Source organism: Orcinus orca, chromosome 18 (genome assembly GCF_937001465.1).
Source record: "Orcinus orca chromosome 18, mOrcOrc1.1, whole genome shotgun sequence".
Taxonomy (NCBI): Eukaryota; Metazoa; Chordata; class Mammalia; order Artiodactyla; family Delphinidae; genus Orcinus; species Orcinus orca.
Genome location: NC_064576.1, coordinates 13994600 through 14012019, shown reverse-complemented (window position 1 = coordinate 14012019; position 17420 = coordinate 13994600). Strand labels below are relative to the sequence as shown.

The following is a 17420-nucleotide window of genomic DNA, read 5'->3' as shown; positions in this document are numbered from 1 at the left end:
CGAAACACACTCATAATGTCATAATATTGACATTCAGTCCAGTAATCGTCCTTTGTAACAGCTCCTTTACTTTGCAGTGAAAATTGATTTGTGTATTTTTTGCCTGAGTCCTTGGGGGATTTTTTTTTTTTATTCAAACAAAGTCACAAAAATTATAATCATCCTCATCAGTTCACTCAGTCCCATGTAATTAATTTTTTTTCATCTTGATCTTTTGTTAGCACTTTTATGAATTCATCAGTTTTCCATTAGAGTTCTGAAAATGCTTATTCATTCAGTTCAGCAGTATAGTCAGTTACCAGAAACCTGTTCTTGTCCGTCAGTCTTTTCCATGAATTCCTTGAAGATGAAACCCTTTTATAGCAACATTTTTGCAAAAGCATCAGAGTACAACCAGAACTCTGTAAATGACAAGAGACTTAAAAATGACCACAAAGATTTGATGAAAGTTCATAATAATGCAATTGACAAGGAAACTTAGTTATTTCTGAGATATACATTTTAAAGTAATAACTGGAATTACGACTTATAGCATTATACCAGAACATATAAGATTTTTAGAAATTTCATGTAATGTCTGAAACATTTATATTAACATATTTCCATACAAATAACCTAAAGAAAGTTTAGTATTAGTTGTTTTTGTTTGTTTTTTTATACTGCAGGTTCTTATTAGTCATCAATTTTATACACATCAGTGTATATATGTCAATCCCAGTTGCCCAGTTCACACCCCCATCCCCACCCCACCATGGTTTTCACCCCTTGATGTCCATACGTTTGTTCTCTACATCTGTGTCTCAACTTCTGTGCAGCTATTTTAAATGTAGTAAGAATGCATTGCAGCAGTGATAAAACCTATACTAAGATACAGATAACTACACTTATAATTGAGAAAGGTTTGTGGTACTCATTTTTAAGGCAAACTGATCATTTACTTTTTTCCTGCTTTCTTTAATTTAAAAAGAATCTTCTAAATGGTTTCCTGGGAGTGTTGACAACTCTGCTTACACTGTGGGACATTTGTATACTATAGTCTTTGAGGTCTGATTGAGGCTTGAAATTTATGCGATCAAAATGATGAGCTTTAAGAGCCACAGGAATGCATCAGTAAGGCATGTGGTCTACACAGATTCCTTTCGCATACTTGCTCTTTTCACTTTTGAGCTCCTAGATGGCTATATTCTAGGATTTTGCATTCCAGTTAGTTATTGGAATGCTTCATCAAAGTGTACTTTTCTTATCTGCCCGTTAACCCTCAGCTCTATCTGTGAAATCAGTGATGCTGCAGAAGAATTTAATCTTAGCTGTTAAGAAAAAAGGGTTAAGGGACTTCCCTGTTGGCACAGTGCTTAAGAATCCGCTTGCCAATGCAGGAGACGGGTTTGAGACCTGGTCTGGGAAGATCCCACATGCCGCAGAGCAATTAAGCCCGTGTGCCACAACTACTGAGCCTGTGCTCTAGAGCCCACGAGCCACAACTACTGAGGTGCGTGCCACAACTACTGAAGCCCGTGTGCCTAGAGCCCGTGTTCCACAACAAGAGAAGCCACCGCAATGAGAAGCCTGCACACTGCAACGAAGAGTAGCCCCTGCTTGCCGCAACTAGAGAACGCCTACGCTCAGCAACGAAGACCCAATGCAGCCAAAGATAAATAAATTAAAAAATAAAACTCGTAGGCTGCTAAATATAAGTTGAAAGATGCCTTTGTATCTTTTTACTTTTATTATTATTATTATTTTTTGCGGTACGTGGGCCTCTCGCTGTTGTGGCCTCTCCTGTAGCAGAGCACAGGCTCCGGACGCGCAGGCTCAGCGGCCATGGCTCACAGGCCTAGCCGCTCCGCAGCATGTGGGATCTTCCTGGACCGGGGCACGAACCTGTGTCCCCTGCGTCGGCAGGCGGACTCTCAACCACTGTGCCGCCAGGGAAGCCCAAGATGCCTTTGTATCTTGAATATTAAACCAACTTTAGTTTTTAGAGAAATTTGACAGCTTAATTCTTGAAGAAAAAGATGCTTAATACTAATTTAATAGAATAGGTCTGTCTTTGAAGTCTATTTTAGCATTTAAAATTTTTAAAAACATAGGAGTTTATTCTGTGTCTTTCTGGGGAGTTTAGATTGTGCATTGCAGGATCTTTCTGAATTATGGTTTTAGAAGAATAAAATGGTTGTTTAGTCACAACTGTGAAAATCAAGCAACCTCATGGAGAGAGAGACCATGGGTTGCTAGGTCTTTTATTTTGGGTTGGGGGCTGGGTAGGGTGTAAGTTTGTATAGTTGAAACTGAAAGGCGTTACTTGAGTTGTTTGGATTTGAATCAGAGGTTTGTTTAGTATATGATGTAACTGAGTAGTAATCTTACTTAAAGGTGAAATAATATGTTGAAGTCCTGAGTTAATATATGAAGCCTTTCTGTATTATGTTTGCTGGTTTTACTTTTTTTTCAATCAGCAGTTTAAAATGATGGTAGGTATATAATGGATGAAGAAAAAATAGGTTTAGATTAGTGAATAATGGAACATGGAGGTTTATTAATTTGGAGCTTATGATAGAATGATCCGGAAAGATATTAGGGGATTCTGCTTACTAGAACATGACTGTACAAATACCTCTTCAACCCACCTTTCAGTTCTTCTGGATATATACCCAGAAGTGAAATTGCTGGATCATAAAGTAATTTTAATTTTTTGAAGAACCACCACATTGCTTTATCCATAGTGGTCATACTATTTTGCATTCCCACCAGCAGTGTTGCAAGGGTTCCAGTTTCTCTCTGTTCTCCTCAACACGTTTTCTGTTTTTTTGTTTGTTTGTTTTTTCTTTAATAGTAGGCATTCTAATGGATGTGAAGTGATACCTAGTGCTTTTGATTTTCATTTCCCTTATGATTAGTGATGTTGAACATCTTTTCATATGCTTGTTGGCCATTTGTATATCTTTGGAGTGTGCCGTTTATTTTTGCCGTGTGATTTCAATCAAGTAACTTAGCCTGTTATGTTTTACTTTCCTTATCTGTAAGATAGGAATGAGAATAGTACCTATTACATAGGACTGTTGTGACAGTTAAAGAAGATGATGCTCAGAAAGTGATGCTTATTAGTACAGTGCTCCTAGTAAATGGTTTCCATTGTACTCATTTTTAGATAGTTGTTTGGAACTTGCATTGACTTTTGTATACAAATGGTACTTAGTGGGGTAGCTAGCTTCTAGGTCTGACCTATGACTGCTGTATTAACTCCATTTGACACGGCTTTTATTTTAGTATTACTAATAGTATCCAGAATTCTGAGAATAGGAACCAACTAGCATTTTTTTCTGGATGAAGGGCCAGCCTGGGCCAAATTGTGAAATAGACGTATTTTATCTTTGACATCCTGTGATGTTCTGTAACCAGATTCTTGTGCCTTCTTGCTTATTCTAGGACTCTGCCTAGTGATGCTAAGTCCTCCCTAGTCCACAAAAGTATTCTGTGTCCAAAGTTCATACCACCTCCTTGCTTCAGCATTCTTATGCCCCCAAAACAGCTGTATTTTAGGAAAAGTGGCCAAATTTAAGATATTTGTATAAAACACTGGTAGATTTCTATGCCTTGTGATATAAGCATTTTTAACCCTAAAGAATATCAGATTAATGGAATTTCAGGCAAGTGTCTACGATAGCACACACATTGGGCAGCATGGCGGTCAGGTATGGGGCTATGGGGCTCATCCCTTAGGCAGGAAGGAGACCATGTTTTTCTGAGTGGATCAGATTTCTCATGGCTGCTTCTTTTTTTCAGGTTTGTCGGCCAGGGGTCCTTGGCTCCTGATTTAGGGAGGAGAAGTGGAAGAGGTTGGTCTTTATTGGAAAATGCTGGCTCTATTTAGGATCATACCTAAAGTTGTGAGGCTGCTTATGTATTGATATTTTTACACATCAGTCATAACCATGGACAAGTGTAATCAGAATCTTGAAAGCAGTTATTTCTGAAACTCAAATCTTGCCTTAGGTGCATCCTAGTTTAGCTTCACCTAAGGAGTTGGAAGCAGGTAGTTAGACAACTAGGGTAATATACTGTATGTGGGTTGCTTAATTCCCTTGGCTGTAAATTTCATGACTGTACGTCCTGCCTCTGTTTTTATTCACAGCCAGGCTGCTTAGCCACAGCTGCAGCCTCCTCTTTTCTTTTGAAAAGTGCATGGTTACAGGGAAGATTGCAGAGGTACCTGCTCCGTGGGGATTAGCACATCTACCAGTTAGCTTAGATTTAACACACTTGCCTATCGTGCCAGTCAGAAAACATTGCACCCCCTATAGTGCCAACCCTATGACTTCCTGTAGGAAATACCAAGGAATCCATGAATTTAATATGTAGATAGGGAAATAGAAAACATTCACGGCAGTGAAGCAGTATTATTCAGCAGAAAAAGATAATGGTACAAGGCTAATTTCTGAATGGTCAAGAGCTTAAAGTATTGGAAATAAAAAAAAAATATTCAGGAAGTATTAGGGAAGGATACTGCCGGTGTGGGAGAAGATGTAGTCAGAACGGAAGCCCAGAAGGCAGGGGAATTGAAAGGGTGTTTTGCCTTCCCAAAGGCGACAGCATTTGACTAGGACAGCGGGTAGCTTTAGAGAGGAGGAAGTAGGCCATGGGTATGTTTCTGTTTTGGCTTTTTATTTGCCGGTTAACAGGAAAGTGATTACTGTGACAAACAGGTGTGACCTCAAACAGTGAAGTGGCTTCTTTAAAAGCGAAAAAAACAAAAACAAAAAAAACAAGAATCTCTTACCATCTTAAAGTGAAACAGACTACGTACATGGTCTGTATTTGTGTACTCCAGTGCTTTGAATACAGTTGGTGATATTTCTTAACTGTTGATAAATTATTGCACGAGAGTTAAAATTTTATAATCTGACAGAAACTGGAATTTTCTTTTGGTATGTTACTGTTAGCACTATTACCTCTTTTCCACTATAAAAATTTCAACAAAACACATGTATAAAGCACAGTAATGTATCAGGTTCAGTTAGGGTGCAGGCCACCTTACGCCCCTGTGTACAGAATTAAAAATAGTTCGTCTCTTCACTGTCTAAGTATAATGGTTAGGCTTGCCCTCAGCGTCCAGTGCTAGAATGTGGTCTATTGTAGGAGGTAGTTCCATCGATGGAAGTTTGACTTAAAATTGTTCAGCCCTTTGTAGTGTCAGAAATATCTCACGGTTCTCTCATACTTCTGTGCTAATAGTGAATCTATATTGTAAGGGTACTTGGATAAAACTTCCCCTTTGTAGTCTAAGGATGAATATGTGTAAAACACAGTGGTAGAAGAGTTATTTTCATCGTCTGTATTATGACAGTCTCACAGCAGGTAAGCATTACCCCCAGCATTTTATTATGAGAAATTTCAAAGATAGAAGTTGAAAGAATTTTACAGTGAACAATCATGTCCTCACCATCTAGATTCTAAAATTAACATTTTACTATGTTTTATCACATTTATCTATCTCTGTCCTTCATGTATCCATCAGTTTATCTTTTTAAGATGCATTTCAAAAAAAAGTTGTAGATTTTGGTTTACTTTTTCCTAGATACTTCACCTTGCTTATTATTAACTAGGAGGTAATTGTATTGGGTTGGCCAAAAAGTCCGTTTGGGTTTTTCTGTAACATCTTACGGAGAAACCCAAACGACCTTTTTGGCCAGCCCAATAGATAAAATGAAAGGTACAGATCTTAGGGATACCAGTCCTGAGTTCTGATATCAATGCAGCCTGTTAAAGAGAAAAATTATTCATGACCCTTGTTAAAGACCTTAAGGAGGACTTTATTCGGGGCGGGGGGGCTATCATGGTAGGTGTAGGGGACACTGCCCTGGGCTCTGGCAGTGAGAGAGAGGAAGTTTGGGCTCAAGTCTGACTCTAGAGAGGACAAGTGGGATTTCTAATCAAGGAGCAGAGTTGGTGCGTGGTCACTGGATGCGAAATTACAAAGAGGAAGCATTAGGGAGAGGGGAGGTTCTTGCTAGATGGACTCAGCTGAGTTCTTGGTGAAGGCGGGCCAGAGTAGGGGAGGGGGAATTCGATCAGATATCAAACTCAAGTTTGGTTAGGTACCAAGGGTGGGGAATCTTAGGATTCTTGCTCAACCTGGATTCTGCAAGGACAGAGGCGGAAGCCCAAGGTTGGGCCTTAGTCAGAAAGAAGATTTACTCCGAGGAGCCAGTCTAAAGTTTTGGTATAAGAGAGTCTTTGTCAAAGCCAGACTCCTGTCAAGATGCAGAACTGGACATTATCCTCTTGTCCCTTACCAGGCGGTCCCCATCCTACCCCTACAGGCAGCTGTTATTCTGATTTTCTCCATCACAGGTTAGTTTTACCAACGCTAGATCTTCACATCAACAGAACCATATAGTATGTCCTCTTTTGTATAAGGCTTCTCTCATTCGGCATGTTTTTGAGATTTATTCATGTTGTTATAGTCATTGGCAGTTCATTCCTTTTTATTGCTGAAGAGCAGAAGCTGGCAAACTTTTTCTGTAAAGGTCCAGAGAGTAAAAATTCCAGGCTCTGTGAGCCGTGCAGTCTCTGTTGCTCCTACTCAGCTCTGCCACTGCAGCGCAAGAGCAGCCATAGACACGTAGACGAGACTGTACTCCAGTGAAGATTTATTTTGAAGACAGGTAGTGGGCTGGAAGGCTGTTACTTTCTTTTTCTACTGTAAAAGAGGGAAAAGCATTCAATATTTCATCATTAATCCTATCCCTGAAGAATATTCCAATTTATGGGTATACCATACTTTATCCATTCTCATATTAATGGACACCTGGGCTGATTTTAGTTAGCATGAAAAAAGCTGCTGTGAACATTATTCTGCAAGGTTTTTTTAGACATGTTTTCAGTTACCTTGTCTAAATATCTAGGAGTGGAATTGTTGGGTCACAGGGTAAGGTGTATGCTTAGTTTTAAAGAAACTGCTAGACCCTTTTCTAAAAAGTAATTTAAAATTTACACTTTCATCAATAAAGTATGAGAGTTCCAGTTGCTACATCCTTGCAAACATTTGGTGTTGTGAGTCTTTTTAATTTTATACGTTTTGGTATGTGTTAGTAGTATCTCATTGTGGCTTTAATATGTGTTTCTTTGATGACTAAGGTTGTTTAATACTTTTTCATGCGCTGCTTGTTTATTCAAATACCTTTCTTTGTGAAGTGTTCAAATATTTACCCACTTAAAATTTGTTGTTTCTTTTTGTTAGAGTTATAGAAGTGTTATGTATATATTTGTCTTTCTCCTTTATTCTGTTAATGTGAAAAATTACATTGATATTCTGAAGTTAAATCAACCTGGAATTATTGGGATAAACTTTTCTTGGACATGATGTATTATCCTTTTTTAGATATTGCTGGATTTGATTTGCTAGTATTTTAAGAAGTGTGCATCTGTGTTCATTGCTCTGTAACTTCTTTGTAATATCCTTGTCAGATTTTAGTGTTAAGGTTGTACTGAACTCAATTAGTTAGAAATTGTTCCGGTCTCCTGCATTGTCTGCAAGAATTGTATAAAATTGGTGTGATTTCTTCTTTAAAGTTTGGGAGAATTCACCAGTGAAACCATCTTGGGTTCCAGAGTTTTCTTAGTAGGAAGGTTTTTGATGATTAATTCAGTGTCTTTAATCAATACAGGGCTATTCAGGACTTCCTTGGTGGTCCAGTGGTTAAGAGTCTGTGCTTCCACTCCAGTGCAGGGGTTGTGGGTTTGATCCCTGGTTGTGGAAGCTCTGCATGCCATGCAGTGTGGCCAAAAAAAAAAGAAAAAAAAATTAGGGCTATTCATATATTTTGTTTGTTTCATCTTGTTTTAGTTTTTGTAAGTTGTGTCCGTCGATGAATTCGTCCATTTTACCTACGTTGCTGATTTTGGTTCTATGAAGTTTATAATATTATTATTCTTTTAATGTCTGTAAGGTCTGAAGTGATGATTCCTTCTTCATTTCTAATAGTGACAATTTTTTGTTGTTGTTGTTGTTTTTCCTCTTGATCAGTATAGTTAGAGTTTGGTCAAATTTGTTGGTCTTTTGAAGGAACCAACTTATTGATTTGTTAATGTTTTACATGATTTTTCTTTATTATTTCGTTGATTTCTTCTCTTTAGACTTCCTTTGGGTTTATTTTTTGCTTTTCCAGCTTCTTAATTTTAAACTATCAATGATTTTAGGCCTCTTTTCTTTTTTAATATAAGTATTTAAAGCTGCCCTCTCACATTGTTTTATTTTCATTGTCATTTGATTTGAAATGTATTCTAACTTTCCTTCTGGCTACTTCTTTGATGCATGGATGATTTAGATGTTTTGTTTAATTTTAAAATATTTCACGGTTTCCTTAGTACCTTATTATTGATTTCTAATTTAATTCTGTTGTGCATAGGGAGCATACTCTGTATGAGTTCTGTCCTTTTAAATTTATTTAGATTTGTTTCCTTTTGAATTTATGTAGACTTGTTTTGTAACCCAGCATAGGCTCTATGTTGCTGAATATTCTATGTGCACTTGAAAATAATGTGTATTCTGCAGTTGCTGGGTGTAATGTTTCTGTTAGTTTTCTCATCAGTTACTGAGAGGGAACTTTACCTGGTGTGGAAATTGCAGACTTTCCTACCTTTCCCTTTAATATTGTCCTTTTTTTCCTTTATGTATTTTGAAGCTCTGCTGTTAGCAGCCTGCACATTTATGACTGTTAAATTCTCCTGATGACGCCCTCTCCCTGTCCTTCTATCAATTCTAGAAAGGAGTATTGCAATATTCTCAAAAAATTCTGAGGAAAAATGATTTTTAACCTGGACTTTCATATATAGAAAACTGTTAGAGTAGTTTTTTGTGATTATTTGGAAAGTTTCCTGTTTCAGTGTTATGGAATCTCCATGGAGAGCCCACTGCTTTATTGGGAGGTGGGGTTTTGGCAACTTTCTCTATGAAACTTGTTCTGTTTAGATTTTCTGTCTCTTTTGGACTGGGTTTGAGTTACTCTCTTGAGTTTTCAGATTTATTTGTAGAGAGTTTAGCAAAGTAGTCTCAATTTAATTTCTTCTATCTCTTTGATTATTTTTCACTTATTGCTTTTTGTATTTGAGCTTTTTTGACTAGGTTAGAGGTTTTTATTGATTTCTGCTAAGAAGTAAGCTTAACAGTTTTGATCTTTTTTGGTTTCATTAATTTCTATTTTTGTCCTACAATTTTTTTTCTAACTTTGAATCTCATAATTAATTCATTTTTCATCTTTAATTTTTATTGAACCACTAAGGCTATGAATTGTCCTCTTAGCACTGCTTGAGCTATGTCCTGTAGGTTCTGAATGGTAGTGTTTTCAGTATTATTATTTTCTAGATATTTTGCAATTCTTATTTTTATATTTCTTTGTCATAAGAGTTGTTGGAGAGTTTTAAAATGGTGCACAGAGCCTAGGTGGAAAAGTCCTATTTTCTCATTTACTATTAATTTCCAGTGTTAAAACATTTTGATCAAAGAATGTTTTTACTACTACTATTTTTTGGAATTTATTACTGTCTTAGTTTTGGCCTAAAATGGCTGAGCTCATGAGTCAGGGACTTGAAAATAGATCTACTCTTTTGTTTCTGGGACAGAGTTTGGCACATCAATCAGATGTACCATATATTGTGGTCTTCCTTTTCTTGCCTTTTTTTGGGGCCACTTGATCTCATATGAACAGAGAGGTTGAAGTCTTCCACTACTAGTGCCCTTACATCTCTGTAGTGCCTCTTATAATTTCTGCTTTATAAATGGTTGCTGCTTTTTTATTTGATGCACAGATATTCATAATATGTCTTCACTATGATTTCTACACTCCCCCTTTTCTGCTCTGTTTAATGCTCTTTTTTTTTTGGCCATGCTGAGTGGCTTATGTGATCTGAGTTCACCGAACAGGGATTGCATCCAGGACTACGGCAGTGAAAGTGCTGAGTCCTAACCACTGGACCGCCAGGGAATTCCCTCTGTTTAATGTTTTTAACCTAAATTCTAATTATCTGATGTTAAATAGTGAACCAAATTTTATTTGCGTTTGCCTGGTGAAACTTTGACCATACTTTTAGTTTCAACTTTTTGGAATCACTTCATTTCAGGTGTGTTTCTTGCGTAGAGTTGGGTTTTGCTTTGTGGTCCAGTATGAAATTCTTTTAAATAGGTGAGTTAATAAGCACATTTATACTTATTGGTGTGACAAATATATTTGGTCTGAGTACTGTTACTCTATTTTTCAGAGAATTTTTGATATTTGGCCTGTATTATTTTGTATATACTATTCTAATATTTTAGAAGGTTTGTATTTCTCTTCTTGGTTATTTTTATAGGTTTATTAACTTAGCCCTCTTTCTTTGAGCAATATATATTAGTTTCCTACAGCAAGGAACAATATTAGCATGTTTCTTCCTCTTCTTTCCCTTTCCCCTACCACTTAAGACTTGTTAATGAAATTCTAATTGTTTGCCTGTTGCTCACTAGTGGGTGATGTTTCCTGATTGCTTTAGCTGTGATTGGTGGGAATTAATGAACTTACTTTCTCATCTTTTCTCCCCTTTATTTTCTCACTTTTTGTTAGCTGTATCCCTTCTGCATTGGCAGGGCATACACTCTACCCTGTCACTGTAATTCCCTGGTTTGTTTTAGTCTCAGTTCTACATTGAATATATTTAATGTGTACCATCATTCCTTTGACCATGCTTTCTCTAGCCTTTTCTTGGTGAATTCATCCAGTAGTAGTTTCCTTGAGGGGCTCCTGGGAAAATTCTGATTTCTTCTATGTTCAAAGCTGTTTGTACCTTTTACACTTGAAGGATGGCTTGGCTAGATGATAAAATCCTTTGTTCACACTTTTTCTGTATATCTTATAGTTGTTTTCCCATTTTTTTCTGCACTGAATATTGCTATGGAAAATCTGGGGCCAGATTTTTTGGTTTTGGTCTGGCTGGGTGTGTTGATTTTACTAGGATATATCTTAGAGTTCACCATCTCAGCCACTTTGCCCTGGTGCACCTGCTGTGCACTTTCAATACATAGATTCATCTTTTATTTCAGGAAAGTTTTCTTAAATTTAATCTGAATTGTTTTGTTATATTGGTTTGGTTTTCTGCTTCAAAGGTTCAGTTAAGTACTGGTTGTATTCTCTTTGCTCATCATCTATAGCCATAATTTTTTTCTCTAGTTTTTTAAACTCTATTCCCATTTCATTTTATTAGGTCCTTATTTTTTCCCCATATGCTTCTTCTCCCTTGTGCTTCTTCTCATTTCATCTTCACTCCCATGATAGTTTTAATTTGTTCTTATTTTTCTTGAGTTCTGATTACTCACGTTTTTATCTCTTCCTTGTCTCCCTCTTTGCTGAGTTCTTATTGTGCTTTGTGATTACCCTTAATAGAGGTGATTGGATTAAGTTTTAAAAATTTATGCCATAACGTTTGCTTAGAATTTTCATATATTCTTTGGCTATGTTGTTTTGATGCGTGTTCATCAGGCAAGTTTTGGTGGTGTTCTCCTGTTTTTAATTTAAAATTTAAACGGCTTTTAATTGAGACTGTGCCATATAAAAAACATTATTGCTCATCATAAAGTGACTTGAATTACCTTGCCCTGGCTATTTGTGGGACAGTCCTCCGGTCTGCTTCACTGTTTCCACAGACATTCTGCTTCCTGCTAAAATGGCCTTTCTCTATAGCCCTGCCCTCTCTGTTTCTGTGAACCAAACTGTGTCCAGGAGGTCGTCTGCTGCCAGCCCTGTTGCCCCTCTGCCCACTTCCTTTGCTACACCGAAGGGGTGTATCTTCTGCACTTCTGGGTGAGCCCGTCACTTGCAGAGAGCACACAGTCTCCAAGCTGCCTGGGATGTGTTGCCCAGGGCTCTGTGCTCTTGTCACTCATCGTATTCTCCCTTTCTTGTCTTCTCCCCAGCAAGGCCTCTGCGTTATCTCCACCGTGTCTGCTCCAGATTTCATGCTTCTTGTCCTAGGTACACGATGTAGGTTGTCACTCACTTCAGGGTGAGTCCATACTCATCGTGTATTTGCTGGCATTTTCTGTGATCTTTTCTCTTAGGGCTCTCTCTCTGTTTGCTTCTTCCTCTCATCTTGGATTCATGGCTGCATCCGCTAATTGTAGCAGCCTTTGAACAGACTCCTTGTATTGTTGTGCGGAGAATGCTGTGTCCCCCCACGTCACCCCCGCCGGTTACCTTGTTTTGTGTGATACGCGGGAGAAGAAAGCTCCCTGGGGCATATTATATTGGAGGTCTGATGAACTCTTTAAAAGGACCTCTAAGGTCCCTGTTTTGAGAATAGACTTTTAGGGGAGTAAGGTGGAAGCTGGGAACACCTTATGAACACCTTTTGAAGCTATTATAGCTGTTCAGGTGTATTAATGATGGACTGCATCACAGTGCTAAGTGTGGACGTGGTGAGGAATCGTTCAACTCTGGATAGGTGTTGAAGGGAAGCTGATTCGGGGCTTTTGCTAGTGGAATAATGGAGTGTGAGAGAGGGGAGCCGTTTGCACCGGTGCATATTGTGTGTATCTGTCTTTTCGAATGCTTCTCTGTATTGGGGAGCTCACGCCGGCTTTAAGCGGGTAGGACCTGTTCACAGGAAGACGTTCCCTACCGTGCTTGTCATCTTGCCCAGTTGCCAAAATGAGCAGGACTTCACACAGTTAACTTACCAGGTGGAGTCCTTTGGTGTTTAAATTCTGGGTGGGACTGCTTTTCCTGTGTGTATTCCAGACCTGCTGTGGAGGCCTTGGGTACCCGTGGGCTCGGCTCTGCTTCTCTTCCTGGGCCCAGCAGCACACGTCAGGGGCCTTCCACATGCGCATTTTCTATTCTGCTTAGAGACGAGCTCTTGGGGTTAATGCTGCAGCCAGCTGCTCCACATACAGGGGCAGAGGCTGCCCAGCCACTGCTTAGTCATCTCGCGAAGTAACCTGATGATTGCCTTAAAGGCCCTCCTGCTTGCTAAACTCAGAACCCTGGGCCAAGAAGAACAGCTCCCAAATCTGCTAGGGCCTCTTTTCAGCGCATATTTGGACTGTGGTTCTACTAGGTTTATTCGTGATTAATGTGATCCTATTTGCTTTCTCTCTTCCAGAAATTTGTCAAAATTTCTGGTCCGCTGTAGTTTTCAGGGCTGCCATGGTTATATTATTTTTTGTCATTTTTGTGAGATAGTGGGATGGAAGACGGGAAATTCCTGTACTTACTGTCTGCCGTCTTGCTCTGGTTGTTTGCACTGCTCCTTAAGAACTGGGTGAGGGGCACATAGGAGAAAAAGAATTTGGGAAGGATCAGAGTTTTTAGGTTCAGAGGTTAGAGAATGATTTGGCTAATATGTAACATACTGTTCATTAAGGACCTTAATATTTCTGGCTTATTGTAATCTGTACAGCTGTTCAGTTATATGGGACATATAATGTGGAACATAATTGGGTGTCATTTACTTTTTTTTTGAAGATACCCCCTTAGAGAGTGCACTATGAGAAAATATAAGTATGAATGAGCTGTCTAGTTTATGTCCATGGGAAGTCTCACATCGTCCATATTAAGTTTCTGATTAGTTAACTACCTGTAATCATGTGAATTTTAGGAAACAACTTACAATTTTATATCTTTCCTGTATTGGGAAAAATGTATCTACCTTAAGTGTTAATGAAAGATAGGAGACAGAAGACTGCTTTGGGGAAGATACTCTGAACAGTTAAGAATGAAAACATGTTTTAAATGTAGGGTTTGCATAAGTAGAAAAATTGAGTATATTGAAACATTTTCCCCTTGTACTAAATTTCAAGTGTATTTCCTTATTAGGTTGTGGTATCAAGTGCTATGCGTATTGCAAGTTAAACCTCACTACTATTTATGATGGCTTTGTGTCTGTGTGCTAAATTGGAAAGGTATTTTATGATGTCACTGTTGGTTGGGTGACAGTAATATTAATGTTTCATGTTAATATTTAATATTAATGCACTGAGGCAGGAATTAGGATAATAGCTTGAAGCGTCCCCCCTTCCGCCATGAGCCGAAGGTCGTATTGGTTCATTTTTCTTTGTAGTGCAGGCTAACTAAATTTGTCCACCTTATTCTAATATCTTTCTCATTTTAAACCTGCCCAAGGTGCCTTCTTAAACCCCTTCCAGGATTAGCTGTTGCCAAGATGAATGCTCAGGCCTGTTATCCAGAGAGATGGCTTTCCCACAGTGAAATGCACTTCCATAAAAAATGAGAATTTGAATCCAACAATCCATTATTTAAGTTCTCTGTCCAAGGAGGACAGTGAGAAAAATTACTACCCCCAGATTAGGTGATTCAGAAGGAGGACACTGGGACTCGGCATACAGTTGTTCTCAGGGCTAAGACTTATCCTAATGAAAGGATACAAACAAGATCAGCAGAGGGAAAAGGCGCATGGGTGACATCCAGAGGCAACCGGGTGGAAGGTTCCAAGAGTCTGTGAAATCAAGCAAGACAAGCTTAATTCCTCGGAGAACCAGGGCCCGGGGTCTTTACTGGGGGCTGGCCAGGTAGGCACCTTCTGCCTAGCCCGCACCAAAATGCCCACAAGGCGAGATGTTTAGCGTAAACCACATGGTTTATACAAACAGTTTAGGTAGGCCAGCCATTCTTACCAGGGAAGGGTGGGAGCACTGCTGAAACCCAACTTGCCAGTCGTCAGCCAAGGGCCAGGCTTGCCAGCAGGTCCTTCTAAGGAGCGGCCTCTGCTCTGCATGACGTTAGATATCCAGAGGCCTGGTATTTTCTAAATATTTAAAATAATATGAAAAGAAAGATGCCATGTGAATTGTCATCAGACTTCCCATACCAGGACTGTATGTGTCTTTCTGGTTTTTTTTTTTTTTTTTTTTTTTTTTTTTGCGGTACGCGGGCCTCTCACCGCTGTGGCCTCTCCCGTTGCGGAGCACAGGCTCCGGACGCACAGGCTCAGCGGCCATGGCTCACGGGCCCAGCCGCTCCGCGGCATGTGGGATCCTCCCGGACCGGGGCACGAACCCGTGTCCCCTGCCTGCATCGGCAGGCGGACTCTCAACCACTGCGCCACCAGGGAAGCCCTGCCTTTCTGTTTTGATTGATACTTTAAAAAAAAAAAAAATCAGGTTTGTAATAGTTTGTGTTGAAACCTGTGGGTGAACTGCTCATTCTGACTGCTGATGGTTTCTCCAGGTCTCTGAGCCTCGCACCCTTCTGAACCGTGGCCCCATAGCTACCCACGAAGCTTTTCTTGGCTGCTGTCTTATTTTCCTGTGCAACAGGCACTTCATTGCTTTGCCTAAAGTGCTGATAATTAAGACACCTTACGGTTGTGGGGAAGGTAATGTGGGAGGGTGGGCAGGTAAGCAAGCAGTGTGGCTTTTACTGAACGGGAGCACTAGGCTACCTAATTCAGCCTTAATTATGCCTTTTGTGGTTTTGAACAAAATTATTAAGGTGATATCACTTCTTAGGCTCTTAGTAATGGCAAAGGAAGGGGTTGAGGATGGTGACTTTAGTCTCACATTTGCAGGGTATGTAAAGGTCACACACATTTAATTCATTTTAACAGCACTGTCTTCAACGTATTTTGACAGCTATTCAGGACTATGAAACTGCTCAGGAACACAATGAGAATGACCAGCAGATTCGAGAAGGTCTAGAGAAAGCACAGAGGCTACTGAAACAGTCACAGAAACGAGATTATTATAAAATCTTGGGAGTAAAAAGGTGAATTATAAATTTAAAATTCACATTGTTATTTTTAATCAACTGTTTTAAAGCTAATTGTTGCTCTTTTTCCCCCTCTGATTCATTTCCTTTTCTTAGGTAATTTCAGTCATAGATTAAACCCTAACACTCTTGAACATCATAAAGCTGTTTTGAATATATTACAGATAAATTTCTTTGATAGAGACTAGTCATGCAATGATGGAGAATTAGTAGTTGGTGACAAAGAAAGGACACTGTGGCATGAATAGGTCCTGGGCCTAGATTTCTTAAGAAGGGTAAGGAGGTGGGAGTGAGCTTTCTTTTGGTGGGGACAGGAGGGAGGGAGGGGTTGGGGAAAAGATAACTTCTCTAGGCCTAAAAATAAAGTGGCACTTTCAGAATGAACTTGAAGGCACAGGGAGAATGTAATTTACTCAATACCTGCTTTTATGTTAGACCCACCTTCCCTGAACAGGGGAACCATCAATCTTTCAATCAATAGTCTGAAACTTTGTTCTTCTGAGTAAGCTAATAAGCCAGGAGCAAAATACAAAGTGGGCTTCAAAGAGTCAGTGTCTCTTTTAATGCCAAGAATCGAATCATGGTAGTTTGGAAATTCAGAAAGTTTAAAAATGCATCAGTGCAGTTTTCTTAAGGGAGAATTGTAAAGCTCAGGAGCACTTAAATTTGTTCCTGGTGAGATTCTGACATCAGGAAGCCTGGCGCCTGTAAGGGTCACGCGGAGTGCTGGGGGAGATGCTCAGCGGGTTGTGATGCGGTATTCAGAAAACGGGGCTGCTGATCTGCCAGTGGGGTCTCCCTAACTGCCCCTCTTAGCTCCTCCTGGCAGTACGTTGGACACTTCTTAACTAATGATTATGGATTAACTTTACCACCCTTCAGAAATGCCAAAAAACAAGAAATCATTAAAGCATACCGAAAATTAGCACTGCAGTGGCACCCAGATAACTTCCAGAATGAAGAAGAAAAGAAAAAAGCTGAGAAAAAGTTCATTGACATAGCAGCTGCTAAAGAAGTCCTCTCCGATCCAGGTACTGCTTGCTTTAATGTTTCTGTTCTCTTGAAATGGCCGAGTCAGTGACTGGCGACTTCTTAGCTCTATTCCTTTGCCCGTCTTAGAGGCCGTGTCAGGAGTGGACAGTGGGGCGCGTGGTGGGTGGGCCCCCTGGGGCTGAGCTCGGGAGCTGGTGATGGTCCCTGAAGCCCATTTTCATGTCTACCCTTGTCAGACTCTAGGGACCCTCATGTGCACAGTGCAGTGGAGACGCCACCAAGTGTGGAATCAGAAGGCCTGAGGGACTCTTATCTCTCTTTGAATAAGTTCCTAGAACTTTTTTGGGCCTCAGGTTTTTTCACCAATGATAATGCAAGTACAACAAGAGGGATCCTCTTAGGTTCGTTCCTTCCGGCTTCACAGATCAATGGGAATTTTTATACCAAACTTACAGGAGCTTGATTAGGATGTGGACCGCCAGGCAGGAATGTGCAGTGGTGGGACAGGGGCAGATCCCCCTCTGAGAGTGTCTCCCCAGGAATTGTGCTCGAGCTCTAATGGTCATTCGATTTACTGGTTGATATAAATGTTACTTCACCGTAAGCTAAAATGACCTGGAAAATGAGGGAGACGGTTTAAGAATTTAGGTAATACCGAGCAGTGCTTTGACATTT

General features: G+C 39.6%; 1 protein-coding gene and 1 long non-coding RNA gene across 4 annotated transcripts in view; one reads left to right on the top strand and one right to left on the bottom strand.

The window, feature by feature from the left end:
* The window catches only part of DNAJC3 (DnaJ heat shock protein family (Hsp40) member C3), an 86771-nt gene that overhangs the window by 64508 nt on the left and 4843 nt on the right, over nucleotides 1-17420 (top strand). For both annotated transcript variants that reach the window (XM_004273652.4, XM_033435122.2), the window contains exons 10-11: nucleotides 15617-15749; nucleotides 16635-16783. In XM_004273652.4, the coding sequence (XP_004273700.1) occupies nucleotides 15617-15749; nucleotides 16635-16783 (282 nt within the window). The remainder of the gene's footprint in view (nucleotides 1-15616; nucleotides 15750-16634; nucleotides 16784-17420) is intronic.
* Nucleotides 5357-14789, bottom strand: LOC117202795 (uncharacterized). Of its 2 annotated transcripts, none has more exons than XR_007473145.1 (2): nucleotides 13241-14789; nucleotides 5357-6700 (listed from the first exon to the last, which is right to left on the bottom strand). It is a non-coding gene; the product is annotated as an uncharacterized LOC117202795 (long non-coding RNA). The 2 variants fall into 2 exon arrangements; XR_007473146.1 differs by having other exon boundaries at nucleotides 5357-6697.